Source organism: Heterodontus francisci, unplaced genomic scaffold, assembly GCF_036365525.1.
Source record: "Heterodontus francisci isolate sHetFra1 unplaced genomic scaffold, sHetFra1.hap1 HAP1_SCAFFOLD_319, whole genome shotgun sequence".
Lineage (NCBI taxonomy): Eukaryota > Metazoa > Chordata > Chondrichthyes > Heterodontiformes > Heterodontidae > Heterodontus > Heterodontus francisci.
The window spans coordinates 1,472,797-1,489,212 of NW_027142010.1; the positions used below are offsets into that span (position 1 = coordinate 1,472,797).

Below are 16,416 nucleotides of genomic sequence, written 5' to 3' on the forward strand. Positions count from 1 at the left end.
TAATTCAACAGGGGAAGGGGATCCGAAATTGTAGTTCCAGTGTGCAGCATGTTGAGAGTAGTGAGGTCAGGGATAAGGTTACAAGGACGCAAGAAGGCACTGGCAAGCAAGAACTTGGTTTAAAGTGTGTCTACTCCAACGCCAGGAGCATCCGGAATAAGGTGGGTGCGCTTGCAGCATGGGTTGGTACCTGGGATCTCGATGTAGTGGCCATTTCGGAGACATGGGTAGAGCAGGGGCAGGAATGGATGTTGCAGGTTCCGGGATGTAGATGTTTCAGTAAGAACAGAGAAGATGGTAAAAAATGGGGGGGCGGAGGGGGGGGGTTGGGGGGGTGTGGCATTGTTAATCAAGGAGAGTATTACAGCGACAGAAAGGACGTTTGAGGACTCGTCGACTGAGGTAGTATGGGCCAAGGTTAGAAACAGGAGAGGAGAGGGCACCCTGTTGGGAGTCTTCAACAGACCTCCTAATAGTTCCTGAGTTGTAGAGGAAAGGATAGCGAAGATGATTCTCGACAGGGGCGAGAGTAACAGGGTAGTTGTTGTGGGGTCTTTAAGTTTCCAAATATTGACTGGAAATACTATAGTTCGAGTACTTCAGATGGGTCAGTTTATGTCCAGTGTGTGCAGGAGGGTTTTCTGACATGGTATGTAGACAGGCCAACCAGGGGCGATGCCACATTGGATTTGGTACTGGGTAATGAACCCGGCCAGGTGTTCGATTTAGATGTAGGTGTGCACTTTGGTGATAGTGATCTCAAATCGGTTAGGTTTACCTTAGCGATGGGCAGGGACAGGTATATACCGCAGGGCAAAAATTATAGCTGGGGGAAAGGAACTTCTGATGCGATTCGGCAAGATTTACGATGCGTAGGATGGGGAAGGAAACTGCAGAGGATGGGAACAATCGAAATGTGGAGCTTATTCAAGGAGCAGCTACTGCGTGTCCTTGATCAGGATGTACCTGTCAGCCAGGGAGGAAGTTGTCGAGTGAGGGAGCCGTGGTTTACTAAAGAAGTTGAAGTGCTTGTCAAGAGGAAGAAGAGGGCTTATGTGAGGATGAGACGTGAAGGCTCAGTTAGGGCGCTTGACAGTTACAAGCTAGGCAGGAAGGATCTAAAGGGAGTGCAAAGAAGAGCAAGGAGAGGACATGAGAAGTCATTGGCGGATCGGATCAGGGAAAACCCTAAGGCTTTCTTTCGGTATATCAGGAATAAAAGAATGACCAGAGTTAGATTAGGGCCAATCAAGGATAGTAGTGGGAAGTTCTGTGTGGAATCAGAGGAGATAGGGGATGTGTTAAATGAATATTTTTCGTCAGTATTTACAGTAGAGAAAGAAAATGTTGTCGAGGAGAATACAGAGATTCAGACTACTAGGGAGACGGGATTGAGGTTCACAAGGAGGAGGTGTTAGCAATTTTGGAAAGTGTGAAAATAGATAAGTCCCCTGGGCCAGATGGGATTTATCCTAGGATTCTCTGGGAAGCCAGGGAGGAGATTGCAGAGCCTTTGTCCTTGATCTTTATGTCGTCATTGTCGACAGGAATAGTGCCGGAAGACTGGATGATAGCAAATGTTGTCCCCTTGTTCAATAAGGGGAGTAGAGACAGCCCTGGGAAATATAGGCCTGTGGGCCTTCCTTCTGTTGTGGGTAAAATGATGGAAAAGGTTATAAGAGACAGGATTTATGATCATCTTGAAAAGAATAAGTTCATTAGCGATAGTCAGCACGGTTTTGTGAAGGGTAGGTCGTGCCTCACAAACCATATTGAGTTTTTCGAGAAGGTGAACAAACAGGTGGATGAGGGTAAAGCAGTGGATGTGGTGTATATGGATTTCAGTAAGGCGTTTGATAAGGTTCCCCACGGTAGGCTATCGCAGAAAATACGGATGTATGGGGTTGAAGGTGATTTAGGGCTTTGGATCAGACATTGGCTAGCTGAAAGAAGACAGAGGGTGGTGGTTGATGGCAAATGTTCATCCTGGAGTTTAGCTACTAGTGGTGTACCGCAAGGATCTGTTTTGGGGCCACTGCTGTTTGTCATTTTTATAAATGACCTGGAAGAGGGTGTAGAAGGGTGGGTTAGTAAATTTGCGGATGGCACTAAGGCTGGTGGAGTTGTGGATAGTGCCGAAGGATGTTGTAGGGTACAGAGGGACATCGATAGGCTGCAGAGCTAGGCTGAGAGATGGCAAATGGAGTTTAATGCGGAAAAGTGCGAGGTGATTCACTTTGGAAGGAGTAACAGGAATGCAGAGTACTGGGCTAATGGGAAGATTCTTGGTAGTGCAGATGAACAGAGAGATCTTGGTGTCCAGGTGCATAGATCCCTGAAGGTTGCTACCCAGGTTAATAGGGCTGTTAAGAAGGCATATGGTGTGTTAGCTTTTATTAGTAGGGGGATCGAGTTTCGGAGCCACGAGGTCATGCTGCAGCTTTACAGAACTCTGGTGAGACCGCACCTTGAGTATTGCATGCAGTTCTGGTCACCGCATTATAGGAAGGATGTTCAAGTTTTTGGAAAGGGTGCAGAGGAGATTTACTAGGATGTTTCCTGGTTTGGAGGGATGGTCTTACGAGGAAAGGCTGAGGGACTTGAGGTTGTTTTCATTGGAGAGAAGGAGGAGGAGAGGTGACTTAATAGAGACATATAAGATAATCAGAGGGTTGGATCGGGTGGATAGTGAGAGTCTTTTGCCTCAGATGGCGATGGCAAACACGAGGGGACATAGCTTTAAGTTGAGGGGTGATAGATATAGGACAGATGTTAGAGGTAGTTTCTTTACTCAGAGAGTAGTAGGGGCGTGGAACGCCCTGCCTGCAACAGTAGTAGACTCGCCAACTTTAAGGGCATTTAAGTGGTCATTGGATAGACATATGGATGAAAATGGAATAGTGTAGGTCAGATGGTTTCACAGGTCGGCGCAACATCGAGGGCCGAAGGGCCTGTACTACCCTGTAATGTTCTAATAACTTCTAATAACTTCTAATTAAAATTAAGTTGCTGCTAGACCGGGAGCCAATCTAGATCAGTGAGTACAGGGTGATGGGTGATCGGGATTTGGTGTATGTTAGGATACAGGCAGCAGAGTTCTGGATGGGCTGTGGTTTATTGAGGTTTATAACTGGAAGGGTGACCAGGATAGAATTGAAGTAGTCAAGTCTGGATTTAACAAAGGCACAGATGAAGGTTCTGCTGCAGGTGGGCTGAGGCAGAGGTGGAGATGGATGATATTAAGAGGTGGCAGGGTAGGATTGGTGATGGAGAGAATATGGAGATGAACTCAGCTCAGCTATAAATATAACACAGAGGCTGTAAACAGTCTGGTTCAGTGTCAGACAATGGACAGAGTGGGGTATGTATTTCACTGATAGGGGATGGAGTTTGCGGTGGAGACCAAAGACACTGGCTTCAGTCTTCCCAAAATTTACATGACAGAACAGTATTTCAGTGAAATAGTGTTTACTGTTCTCCTAGCTGGAAATAGAGACAGCAGCAGAAAAGATGAGAGAGTAGATGACAAGAACTATAATACCATTAACAATGGTTTCTAGAGCCAATAGCTGGAGATATTCACCAGGAATAACAGCCGCAGCAAGATGTGCAGAGTAAATTACAGAAGCAGTTAAACATGGTTTATAGAATTAATAACTGGAGAGAGTGACTTACCAGGAACACCAACAATAGCGAGGATGGGATAGTAAATGTATTGAATAATCTTCAGTACGAGATAGATCCGATGGTCTAATGAGTACTGATCATAATATGTAGAAAGATAGTAAAGATTGGAGGATAAACTCCTGTCCATTGTAATATTCCAATACATTGTTCTCAGATTCTGACCCATTGTTTTAACATTCCAATCTATTGTACTCAGATTCTGACCCATTGTTGTCACATTCCAATCTTTCGTTCTCAGATTCTGACCCATTGTTGTAACATTCCAATCTATTGTTCTCAGATTCTGACCCACTGGTGCAACATTCCAATCTATTGTTCTCTGATTCTAATCTATCCTCTCCCTCTCTATGGAGCTGCTGATCCTGTTAATGCCAGGGCTAATGCTCTCGCTGACTCTCTGTGAAAGCACATTGAAAGGAGTCCCTTATTAATAGAAGAGGGAAATTCTCCAGTAACACAATTAGGGTCCATGGTGACTGACATTAATTACAGTCACTGAACAAACAGGTTCAGTTAACCTCTTTCAAGCAAGCACTTTTTGCAGCACAATAAAGTAGAACATTTACCCAGTCTGCATGCGTTTTGTGAGGGTTACTGAGGGAAGGAATGGTGTAAATAAGAGACACTTTCCAGCATCTTTCAGTCCTCCTTGGATAGTGGAGTGGTGCCAGAGACTGGAGGGATGTAAATGTTACACCCTATTTAAAAAAGGAGAGATGGGGTAAACCCTGTAATTACTGCCCAGCCAGACTAGTGTCACTGCGAGGGAAATTTCTAGAGGTGATAACCCAGGATATAAACATTTTTTTGCTTGGAAAATCAGTGGAAAGTAACTGGCTATCAACCTGGATATGCTAATGACAAATGACGTCTGGCAATCTTCAACAGCAAGAGGATTTGAGTACAGGAGCAGGGATGTCTTGCTGCAATTATAAAGAGCCTTGGTGAGGTCACACCTGGAATATTGTCTCCAGTTTTGGTCTCCTTATCTGAGGAAGGATGCTCTTGCTATGGAGGGAGTGCAGCAGAGGTTTAGCAGACTGATTACAGGGATGACACGACTGACATATGAGGAGAGATTGAATTGGTTAGGATTATATTCGCTGGAGTTCAGAAGAGTGAGGGTGGATCTGATGGAAACCTACAAAATTCTAACAGGTCTTGACAGGGTAGATGCAGGAAGGATGTTCCCGATGGTGTGGGAGTCCAGAACAAGGGGTCATAGTCTAAAGATATGGGGTAATCCTTTCAGGACTGTAATGAGGAGATATTTCTTTACCCAGAGAGTGGTGAGCCTGTGGAATTCCCTACCACATAAAGCAGTTGAGACCAAAAGGTTGTATCTTTCCAAGTATGAGTTAGATATAGCTCTGGGGTCTAAAGGATTCAAAGGATTTAGGGCGAAAGGAGGAACAGATTACTGAGTTGGATATTCAGCAATGATCATAATGAATGGCGGCGCAGGCTCAAATGGCCGAATGGCCTATTGGCCTATTCCTGCTCCTATTTTCCATGTATCTAGCAACAACAACTTATTGTGCCGTTATAGTGCCGTTAATGTCACTAAACATCACAAGGTACTTCACAGGAGCATTCAGACGCAAAGTATGACACTGAGACACAACAGGAGATATCAGGTCAGATGACCAAAAGCTTGCTCAAACATGCAGCTTGGTCAAAGAGGCAGGCTTTAATGAGTGCCACATTGGCTGCAGGTGAGATCCTGGAGGACTGGAGAATAGCCAATGTTGTTCCTTTGTTTAAGACGGGTGGTAATGATAATCCAGGAAATTATAGGCCGGTGAGCCTTACGTCAGCGGCAGGGAGACTATTAGAGCAGATTCTTCGGGACAGGATTAACTCCCTTTGGAAACAAACGAACTTATTAGCGAGAGACAGCATGGTTTTGTGAAGGGGAGGTCGTGTCTTACTAATTTGATTGAGATTTTTGAGGAAGTGACGAAGATGATTGATGAGGGAAAGGCGGTGGATGTTATCGATATGGACTTTAATAAAGCCTTTGACAAGGTCCCGCATGGCAGACTGGTGCAAAAGGTGAAGTCACACGGGATCAGAGGTGAGCTGGCAAGATGGATACAGAATTGGCTGAGTCACAGAAGACAGAGGGTAACAGTGGATGGGTCTTTTTCTGAATGGAGGGATGTGACTAGTGGTGTTCCGCAGGAATCAGTGCTGGGACCTTTGCTGTTTGTAGCATCGATAAATGATTTGGAGGAAAATGTAGCTGGTCTGATTAATAAGTTTGCAGACGATACAAAGGTTGGTGGACTTGCGGATAATGATGAGGATTGTCAGAGGATACAGCAGGATGTAGATCGGTTGGAGACTTGGGTGGAGATATGGCAGATGGAGTTCAATCAGCACAAATGTGAGCTAATGCATTTTGGAAGGTCTAATGCAGGTGGGAGGTATACAGTAAATGGCAGAACTCTTAGGAGTATTGACAGGCAGAGAGATCTGGGCGTACAGGTCCACAGGTCACTGAAAGTGGCAACGCAGGTGTATAAGGTAGTCAAGAAGGCATACGGCATGCTTGCCTTCATCGGTCGGGGCATAGAGTTTAAAAATTTGCAAGTCATGTTGCAGCTGTTCAGAACCTTAGTTAGGCCACACTGAGAATATTGCGTGCAATTCTGGTCGCCACACTACCAGAAGGACGTGGAGGCTTTGGAGAGGATACAGAGGAGGTTTACCAGGATGTTGCCTGGTCTGGAGGGCATTAGCTACGAGGAGAGGTTGGATAAACTCGGATTGTTTTCACTGGAAGGTCGGAGGTGGAGGGGCGAAATGATAGAGGTTTACAAAGTTATGAGCGGCATGGACAGAGTGGATAGTCAGAAGCTTTTTCTCAGGGTGGAAGAGTCAGTTACTAGGGGACATAGGTGTAAAGTGTGCGGGGCAAAGATTAGAGGGGATGTGCGAGGCAAGTTTTTTACACAGAGGGAGATGAGTGCCTGGAACTTGCTGCCAGGGGAGGTGGTGGAAGCAGATATGATAGCGACGTTTAAGGGACATCTTGACAAATACATGAATAGGAAGGGAATAGAGGGATCTGGGCCCCGGAAGTGCAGAAGGTGTTAGTTTCAACAGGCTTGGAGGGCCGTATGGCCTGATCCGGTGCTGTACTGTTCTTTGTTCTTTGTTCTTCAAGGAGAAACGCGAGCTGGAGAGGTGGAGAGCTGTATGGAGGATATTACAGCGCTTGGGGCCCTGTCAGCTGAAGGCACCAGTGGTGCAGTTTTTAAAATCAGGGATTCACAAGAGGCCAGAATTAGAGGTGGACAGGTATCTCGGTGGGTTGTGGAGCTGGAGTCAATTACAAAAATAGGGAGGGGCGAGGCCACGGAGGGATTTGAAAACAGGGATGAAAATTTTAAAATCAGGACATTGCTTGATTGGGAGCCAATGTCGGTCAGTGATAACTGAACAGCACTTGGTGTGAGCTAAGACATGGGCAGAAGAGTTTTGGAGGACCTCAAATTTACAGAGAGTAGAATGTGGGAGATCAGCCAGGAGTGAGTTGGAATAGTCACATCCAGAGGTGACAAAGGCATGAATGAGGTTTCAGCAGCAGATGGGCTAAGACAGGGGTGAAGTCGGGCAATGTTACTAAGGTAATGATATCCTGAAAATGAGGTTCAAGCTCATTTTGTGGTCAAATGTAACACCAATTTTGTAAACAGACTGTCTGAATCTCAGACTGTTACCAGGGAGAAGGGTAGAATCAATGGCAAGTGAACAGAGTTGGAGTGGGGAGTAAAAACAATGACTTCAGTCTTCCCAATATTTAATTGGAGGACATTTCTGCTCATCCAGTGCTGGATGTCGGATAAGCAGTCTGATAATTTAACAACAGTGGAGGAGTGGAGAGAGGTGGTGGTGAGGCAAACGTGATGGAGTTCCTGAATAAAACAATGGAGAGGGTTGATGAGGTGTGATTGAAGTTATATATATGGACGTTTGAAAGATGTTTGATCAAGTGACATTCAATAGACAGGTTAGGAAAAGTGAAGTGGGTGTCCTGCACAAGGTGCTGGATGTGACCGGCAGTGCAGCTCACGCCATTTTATGGATCCAAACTTCCACAGCACCAGTTGAGCTGGAGAGCTGAAACGTGTGGTCATCGAGAGAGACAGAGGGAAATAAACTCACTTTAAAAATCGAATTAGATAAAGACTTACAGATGAACAAGTTTCAGGAATTTTAGAAATGGACAGGGGCTTGGGATAATCAGAGGGGTGAGGACATGGAGGGATCTGTTCACATGAGTGAGAATATTAACTTTGAGGTGTTACTGGACGAAGAGTAAATGTAGGTAAGTGAGCACAGGGACATTGGGTGAAGAGAATTCACTGTAACTCAGAAGATGACAGCAGAGTTTTGGATGACCACAAGGTTACAGAGAGTAGAATGTGGGAGACCAGCCAGGAGTGTGTTAGAATAGTCAAATCTCGAGGTAACAAAGGCATGGATGAGGGTTTCAGCAGCAGATGAGCTGAGCTCTCTCTCTATCTCTCTCTGTTTCTCTCTCTTTCTCCCTCTGTCGCCCTCACTTGCTCTGTCCAACACTCAGCATCATAAATGTTTCAAAAAAGTCGCCTTTAAACCTTCTAACCCCCCCAGATGACATAAGCCTAACCTGTCCAGCCTTTCCTCATAAGACAGCCCGCTCATCCCAGATATTTGTTTAGTGCACCTTCTCTGAACTGCTTCCGACACATTTATATCTTTCCTTAAATAAGGAGCCCAGTACTGTACACAACACTCCAGATGTGGTCTCATAAGTGTCCTGTACAAGTGAAACATAACCTGGCTACTTTTGTATTCAATTCCTCCTGCAATACATGGTAACACTCGATTAGTTTCCTAATTACGTATTAAACCTGCATAATAACCTTATACACTTCATGCATTATGACACCCAGTTCCTCTGCATCTTCCAGCTCTGCAATCTCTCACCATTCAGATAATATGCTTCTTTTTTTATTCTACCTGCCAAAATGGTCAATTCCACATTTTTCCACATTATACTACATTTTCCAGATCTTTGTCAACTTACTCAACCTATCTATATTCCTTTGTAGACCACTTACATCCTCTTCACAACTTACTTTCCGAACTGTCTTTGTGTCATCAGCAAATTTAGCATCCATACCTTCGGACCCTTCATCCAAGTCATTTAGTTAAATTGCAAAATGTTAGGTCCCCATCTCTGATCCCTGTGGCACACCACTCGTTACATCTGAGCAAACAGAAAATGACCCATTTTTTCCGACTCTCTGTTACCTGTTAGGTAGCAAATCTTCTATCCATGCCGAAATGTTACCCACTACAACATCAGTTCTTTTATTTTCCGAAATAACATTTGATGTGGCACCTTAGCAAATGCATTCTGGAAATCTAAATACAGTACATCCACCGGCTCCCCTTTACTTCTTCAAAGAACTCCAATAAATTGGTTAAACATGACGTCCCTTTCACAAAACCATGTTGAATCTACCTGATCACCTTCAATTTTCTAGGTGCCCTGCTCTAACATCCTTAATAATAGCTTCGAACATCTGATACATAGCCAGAACGCATTCTCGCATGTCACAGGTCATATGTCGACAATGTCTATTCTGATGTTGTGCTGTATTTGAACGATCACTCCTCAATAAACTGCTGGTTACCCGTAGATCTCAATTTAGTTAATCAGTGACCCTAGATCAGATCTTACAGTGGTGTAGGTGAGGGAACAGACTTCATGTCAAAGCCCTGCCTCCCTTATCTATGATCCTGCATAATTGACATGGACTACTGGGCAGTAATGTGCTCATCGGTTATCAGCTGAAATTGATTATCTCTATATTTGTATATTGAAGAACAGTAAACCATACCCCTACTCTGGTGTCAAGTGCAACTCCAATATTCATGATTAAAATATCAGAGGAGTGTAAACCAGCCACCTCTGATGACCCTGAGGTACAGGCGATTCTCCAGTCAGGGCTGACTGTATTCACAACCCATACAGTTGACTGTGAAAACATGAGCAGCCCTGAAGAAATTAACTGAGCATTGCATGTTCCATGAAACAGAATTCTTACCGAGCTGAGATTATATCATATATTCAAGACACCATCAGGTCATTGTTGTACCAGGGTGTCGTTCACAAAGACACATTCACTACTAACTGTCCCATTTGGCGGGTTAGAAAACCGAATAGCAGCTGGTGACTGACTATTGACCATCACAAACTCAACTCAGTCACCCCTGTGTGAACCCGGTTGTCTGAAAGACACCCACTCTACTCTTCCCGATTCCCAGCGGCAGGGCTCTCTTCTCCACCCTGGATATCTCTAATGATTATTGGAGTATCCCAGAAAAACTAGAGGAACAATTTAAATTGACATTCAACTTCTGAGGATCAGAGATACCCCTGGATATGTCTGTCACAAGGGGTTCCACAATAACCCCACTATTTTCCACAAACATATGGCCGGGGCCCTTATGAGACTTTCACAGTCTTCCTGCTCGCTGCAATATATCGATGATCTCTTCATCACCACAGACCGTGTCTACACATTTAAGCCTTTTACAAGAACTACTGCAGTTACTTTGGGAGCTGGAGTAAAAGACCATCCACATAAGGCCCAGCTGGTGTAACATCGTCTCACCATTCTAGATGTCCAGATTGGATCATCCAGCATCAGCCCAGACCAACATCAGATCGAGACCATCCAGTGTCTACCCCTGTCCACCTCAAAGACTGCTCTGTGTCCTATCCTCAGGCTGGTGAGGTGTCAGTGGACCCTCATCCAGTGTCTACCCCTGTACAGCTCAAAGACTGCCCTGTGTCCTATCCTCAGGCTGGTGGGGTATCAGTGGACCCTCATCCAGTGTCTACCCCTGTCCACCTTAAAGAATGCCTTGTGTCCTATCCTCAGGCTGGTGGGGTATAAGTGACCGCTCATCCAGTGTCCACACCTGTCCACCTCAAAGACTGTCTTGTGTCCTATCCTCAGGCTGGTGTGATATCAGTGGACCCTCATCCAGTCTCTACCCCTGTTCAGCTCAAAGACCGCCCTGTGTCCTATCCTCAGGCTGGTGGGGTATTAGTGGACCCTCATCCAGTCTCTACCCCTGTCCAGCTCAAAGACTGCCCTGTGTCCTATCCACAGGCTGGTGGAGTATCAGTGGACCCTCATCTAGGGTCTACCCCTGGCTACCTCAAAGACTGCCCAGTGTCCTATCCTCAGTCTGGTGGTGTATCAGTGGACCCTCATCCAGTGTGTACCCCTGTCCACCTCAAATACTGCCCTGTGTCCTATCCTCCGTCTGGTGGGATATCAGCAGACCCTCATCCCACGATTTGCAGAGACTGTGACTCCTCTTTATGAACTACCTAATGTTGATGATGACCAGGTTTAACCCGGTTGGACTGAAGTGAGCACGGAAGCAGTAACACAATTGAAGAAAGCTGGCGCCCAGGCAACGTGCCTTATCTCACCTAACCCTGACAAGACTTTCCACGTGGAGGTGGGGGACACAGTGAAAAGCCTGGCTGCTGTCCTATGTAGAGAAAACCAGGAGAAACCACTCCCCATTGTGATTGACTCCAGAATTGTGAGTGGGACCGAACTGATTTACTCTGTTTGTGAAGGAAATTTGTTTACCAGGGTCTGGGGCATCAAACATTTCACTTACGTCACGGGGTTCAACTGGGTGATACTGCCCAGTCCATTATAAACTTTCCCAGTATAGGAAAGTTGTTGTAATAGAATACCCATGTCATAGAGGCATAGGCAATTCTGGCGCAGAATGGGACATTTCAACTCATCGAGTCTGTGCCAGCGCTTTGTAGATAAATCAAGTCTGTCTCATGCCTCAGCTCCATGGATGTCAAGGAGCTTCCAGGGTAAGATGCAGCAGGAAAGGCAAGCTTATGTCCCACACCGAGAACTCAATACAACACAAAACCAAGAGGAGTATAGAAAGTGGAAGGCGAATATCAAAAAGTAATTTACCACATCAAGGACAGATCAGAAAAAAATATTGGCAAGCAAAATCAAGGTGAACCCATGTATGTTTTTTCTTTCTACACATAAAGGCTAAGAGGACTACTAAAGAGAGAGTAGAGCCCATTAATGACCGAAAAGGTAACCTTTGTGTAGAGAAAGTAGTTACTGATATGGTTCTTAATGAATACTTTGTGACAGTCTTCACAAAAGAGGGTAACGATGCAGATATTTTAGTTAAGGAGGACGAGTGTGAATTATTGGATTTGATAAACATCGGCAGAGAGGACGTATTAATGGATTTAGCATCATTGAAAGTTGATAAATCACCATGGCGCGATGAAATGTACCCCAGGTTGTTAAAAGAAGCAACAGACGAAATAGCCAAAGGTATGTCCATGATATTCCAGTCCTCACTGTATAGAGGTGTAGTGCTGGAGGATTGGAGAACTGCTAACATTGTACCACTGTTTAAAAAGGGAGCGAAGGATAGACCGAATAATTACAGGCCAGTCAGTCTAACGTCAGAGTGGGAAGATTATTGGAATCTATTCTGAGAGACAGGATAAACTGTCAATTCGAAAGACATGGATTAATTAAGGATAGTCTGCATGGAATTGTTAAGGTAAGATCGTGTCTGACTAACTTGCATGATTTTTTGATGAAGTAACAAGGATGATAATGTAGTGGTTGCGGTCTGCTTGCATTTTAGCAATGCTTTTGGCAAGGGCCCACATAGCAGACTTGTTAAAAATAAAATCCCAGGGGATCCAGGGAAATGCAGCAAGGTGGATGCAAAATTAGCTCAGTGGCACGGAAGAAAGAGTAATTGTTGACAGGCGTTTTAGCGACTGGAGGGATGTTTCCAGCAGCATTTAGGGAAGGCAGTGGTGTAGGGCAATGTCACTGCACTTGTAAATCCAGCAAACCCAGGTTAACACTCTGGGGACATGGATTCGAATCCCACCATGACACATAATGAAATTTGAAAGCAATTAATAGTTCTGGAATTAAACAGCGACTCTAATGGTGACCATGAACCTTTGTCGATTGTTTGAAAAGCCCACCTGGTTCAGTAATGCCCTTGAGGGAAGGAGATCTGCTGTCCTTACCTGGTCTGGCCACATGTGACCTCAGACCCATAACAATGTGAAGGACTCTTAAATGGCCTCACAAGCCACTCAGTTCAAGGGCAATAAGGGATGAGCAATAAATGCAGGCCCAGACAGTGACACGCAAATCCCACGAATGAATGAAAAAACAAATTCCACAGGGCTCAGTACTGGGACCCCTGCTTTATGTCGCATACATTAACAATTTGAAAGTAAATGTAGGGGCATAAGCAAGAAGTTTGCAGACGACACAATGATTGGCCGTGTGGTAGATAGCAAGGAGGATAGCTGTACACTGCAGGAAGATATTGATGGACTGGTCAGATGGGCAGAGAAGTGGCAAATTGAATTCAGGCTAGATAAGTGCGATATCATGCATTTGGGGAGGTCAAATAAGGCAAAGGAATGCACGATTAATGGGAGAATACTGAGAATTGTAGCGAAAGTGGCAGACCTTTGAGTGAATGCCCACAGATAGCTGAAGGTAGCAGGACAGGTCGATAAGGTGGTTAAGAAGGCATATGGAATCCTTTCCCTTATTAGCCGAGGTATAGAATATAAGAGCAGGGTTATGCTGGAACTACATAAATCATTGGCTAGGCCACAACTTGAGTACTGTGTGCAGTTCTGGTCACCTCATTACAGAAAGGACGTAATTGCACGAGAGAGGGGACAGAGGAGATTCACAAACATGTTGCCGGGACTGGGAAAATGCAACTATGAGGAAAGGTTGGATAGGCTGGTGTTGTTCTCCTTGGAACAGATGAGGCTGAGGGGAAATCTGATTGAAACGTACAAAACGTTGAGGGCCCTGGATAGAGTGGAGGTGAAGGGTCTATTCACCTCAGCAGCGAGATCGGTGACCAGAGGCCATGGATTTAAATGATTGGTACAAAAATTAGAGGGGAGATGAGGAACAGAATCACCTAGAGTGTGGTGGGGTGGGGGTCTGGAACTCACTTTCTGAAAGGGTAGAAGAGGCTGAAAATCTCATCTCATTTTAAATGTACCTTGCTACACCTCAATTGATTTAATCTGCAGAGCTCGGGACCAAATGCTGGAAGGTGGGATTCGGCTGGGAAGGTCGTTTTTTGGACAGCAGAGAAACAATGGGCCAAGTGGCCACTTTCTGTGTTGTAAACATTCTATGATTTTTCTATGATTTTCTAGGTGCAGATAGGCAGTTTTAGTGAAGGTGTGTATATGTGGTCAGAAGTTCGCCTCGGGGTCAAATATGACACCAAGGTGTGAACAGTCTGGTTTAGTCTCACATAGTTGCCAGGGAGAGGGATGGAGTCTGTGGCTAGGGAATGAAGTTTGGAGCAGTGACTGAGAACAATTTCTTCAATCTTCTGAAATTTGAATTGTCACCGCAGAGATGTGTGGTAATACATTTTAGAAGTATGTATGTGGAGAAAAAACACAAGCTACATGTTACACTGTAAAGGGGGTGCAAGAACAGAGAGACCTGGGGAGTTTATGTGTAAATCGTTGAAGGTCACAGGACAAGTTAACAATGCAGGTAATAAAGCATATGAGATCCTGGGCTTTATAAATAGAGGCATAGAAAACAAAACTGGGAGGTTATGCTAAATCTATATAAAACACTACAGCACATCCCAGTACATGACACATGGAACAGCAGAATTTTAATCATATAGTACCAGGGATCTGGGAATTCAGTTGCACAGAGAGATTGGAAAAGCTGGGATTGTTCTCTTTAGAGCAGTGAAGGGAAAGAGGAGATTTAATATAGAATTCAAAATCATGAAGAGTTTTGATAGGGTAATTAATGTGAAACTGTTTCCAGTGTCAGAAAGTTCAGTATTAAGAAGACACAGATTGAAGGTAATTGACAAAGAACCAGAGGTGAAATGAGGAGAATTTTACTTCACAGCGAGTTGTTGGGATCTGGAATTCACTACCTGAAAACATCATGGAAGCAGATTCAATAATATATTTCAAAAGGGAATGAAAAAAAACTGGAAAAGGCGAAAAAAATAGACTGGGGATAAAGGAGGAGCGTGGTAATAATTAAACAGCCCTTTCAAAAAGACAGCACTAACACAAAGGGCCGAATAGCCTCCTTCAGTGCTGCATCTGTCTCTAATTCAATGAGCAGGAGACATAGAGCGAAGGGAGAGAGTGAGAAAGGGGAAAAGAGGGAAAGGAAAATAGAAAGAGAGAGAAAACTGGGTTTGCATCGCTTTTGGGGCAGAGGGGTCATGATCTGCCAGTTGAGGCAGGTAACACAAAATTTCTGCGGCCTCCACATTTCATTTCCATGAATTCTAGGGGCCGCTCAGGGTGACCCGCGCTGCTGTCTGTCTGCAAGCTGAACAGGAGACTTAACTGTGTCTGGGACTAGCACGTATTTCAGCCAGCATTCTGCCCTTAAAGCAGTCTGTCCCTCTTAAAGGGAAGATGTACTGAATCACAGGAGGCTGCTGCTGCTGACTGTGAATGCTGAAATTGGAGAAAAGGTAGATGGAATACTAGGACAGAAAGAGGGCTCTGCGATTCACAGATGTGCTGCTGGAGGCCTTAGTCATGGGGAGTGACAGGAGGACACAGGCCATGTTTCTGTGGGGTGGGGTGGAGACCCTCAAGAAATGCACTCCGAAGGGAATGGGAGCAGGTGGCCAGGGAGGTCAATGCAAGAAGCCTGGCCCCGTGGACCTGGCAGCAGGGGCAGAAGAAGTTTAATGAGCTCACACGGGTGGTCAATGTAAGTGAATTCATCTCCACATGGCATCTTCTACCCCCAACTTCACCAACCTCTCACACTGTTCAATGTACCACACCCCCATCACTCACCCATCAGCAGTCCCTCATACTCAGGACTCACACATATCATTCACAAACTCCACATCACCCTTACATATCTTCCACTGATATCAGCCCCACATCCACCTCTCACTGCCTTCAGCTATGGCAGGCACATCACCCAGACACAGTGCAACACAATCACTAACATTCTACCCTCTCTCTTACAGGACAAGGTGACCCATAATCACAGCGAGCAGCAGTGAACCTTCGGGATCCAGGCATACCTTCATCTCCTGATCCTGAGGGAGGATCTCGTAACCCACCTCATGGGAACGGCTGTGACAGAGCCCGTAGCATCCGGCATCACCGAGAGCATTCAGGATGACGTTATGTTCCTGCCTTATGCCCCTTCTTAACTCTCTCCTCCCGCTCATCCTGCTGTCTGGGATGATGTACAAGCTGCAGATCGTGGGACCATGGATGCCTCTGTGGTGTAAACTTGAGGTTGAGTGATTTGTGGAGTGCACGTTTATAGATGTGGTCACCCCACAGATTAAGGGTATGCAGGGAGAGAGGGAATGGGTGATCACCAGACAGTCATGAAGAATCAGGCAGGTAGCACAGGAGACCCCAGAGTGCATCTCACTCTCCAACCAGTATTCAATACTGAGGAAACTGATGGTTCATCTGGGGACTGCAGCCACAGACAAGGCCAATGGTCCCAGGGCTGTCTCAGCTGTACGGGGGGTGGGGGGGGGGGCGGTACAGGGAAGACTAGAATGTTGACAGTGACAGGAGATTTGATTGTCATGGGAACAGACGAGCGTTTC

At 45.3% G+C, this 16,416-nt stretch overlaps 1 protein-coding gene across 1 annotated transcript in view; it reads right to left on the reverse strand.

Annotated features, from left to right (window-relative positions):
• LOC137366191 (uncharacterized) overlaps nt 1–16,416 on the reverse strand; it is a 179,288-nt gene that overhangs the window by 151,733 nt on the left and 11,139 nt on the right. The window contains exon 2 of the mRNA XM_068028181.1: nt 3,676–3,712. Coding sequence (XP_067884282.1) covers nt 3,676–3,712 — 37 coding nt within the window. The remainder of the gene's footprint in view (nt 1–3,675; nt 3,713–16,416) is intronic.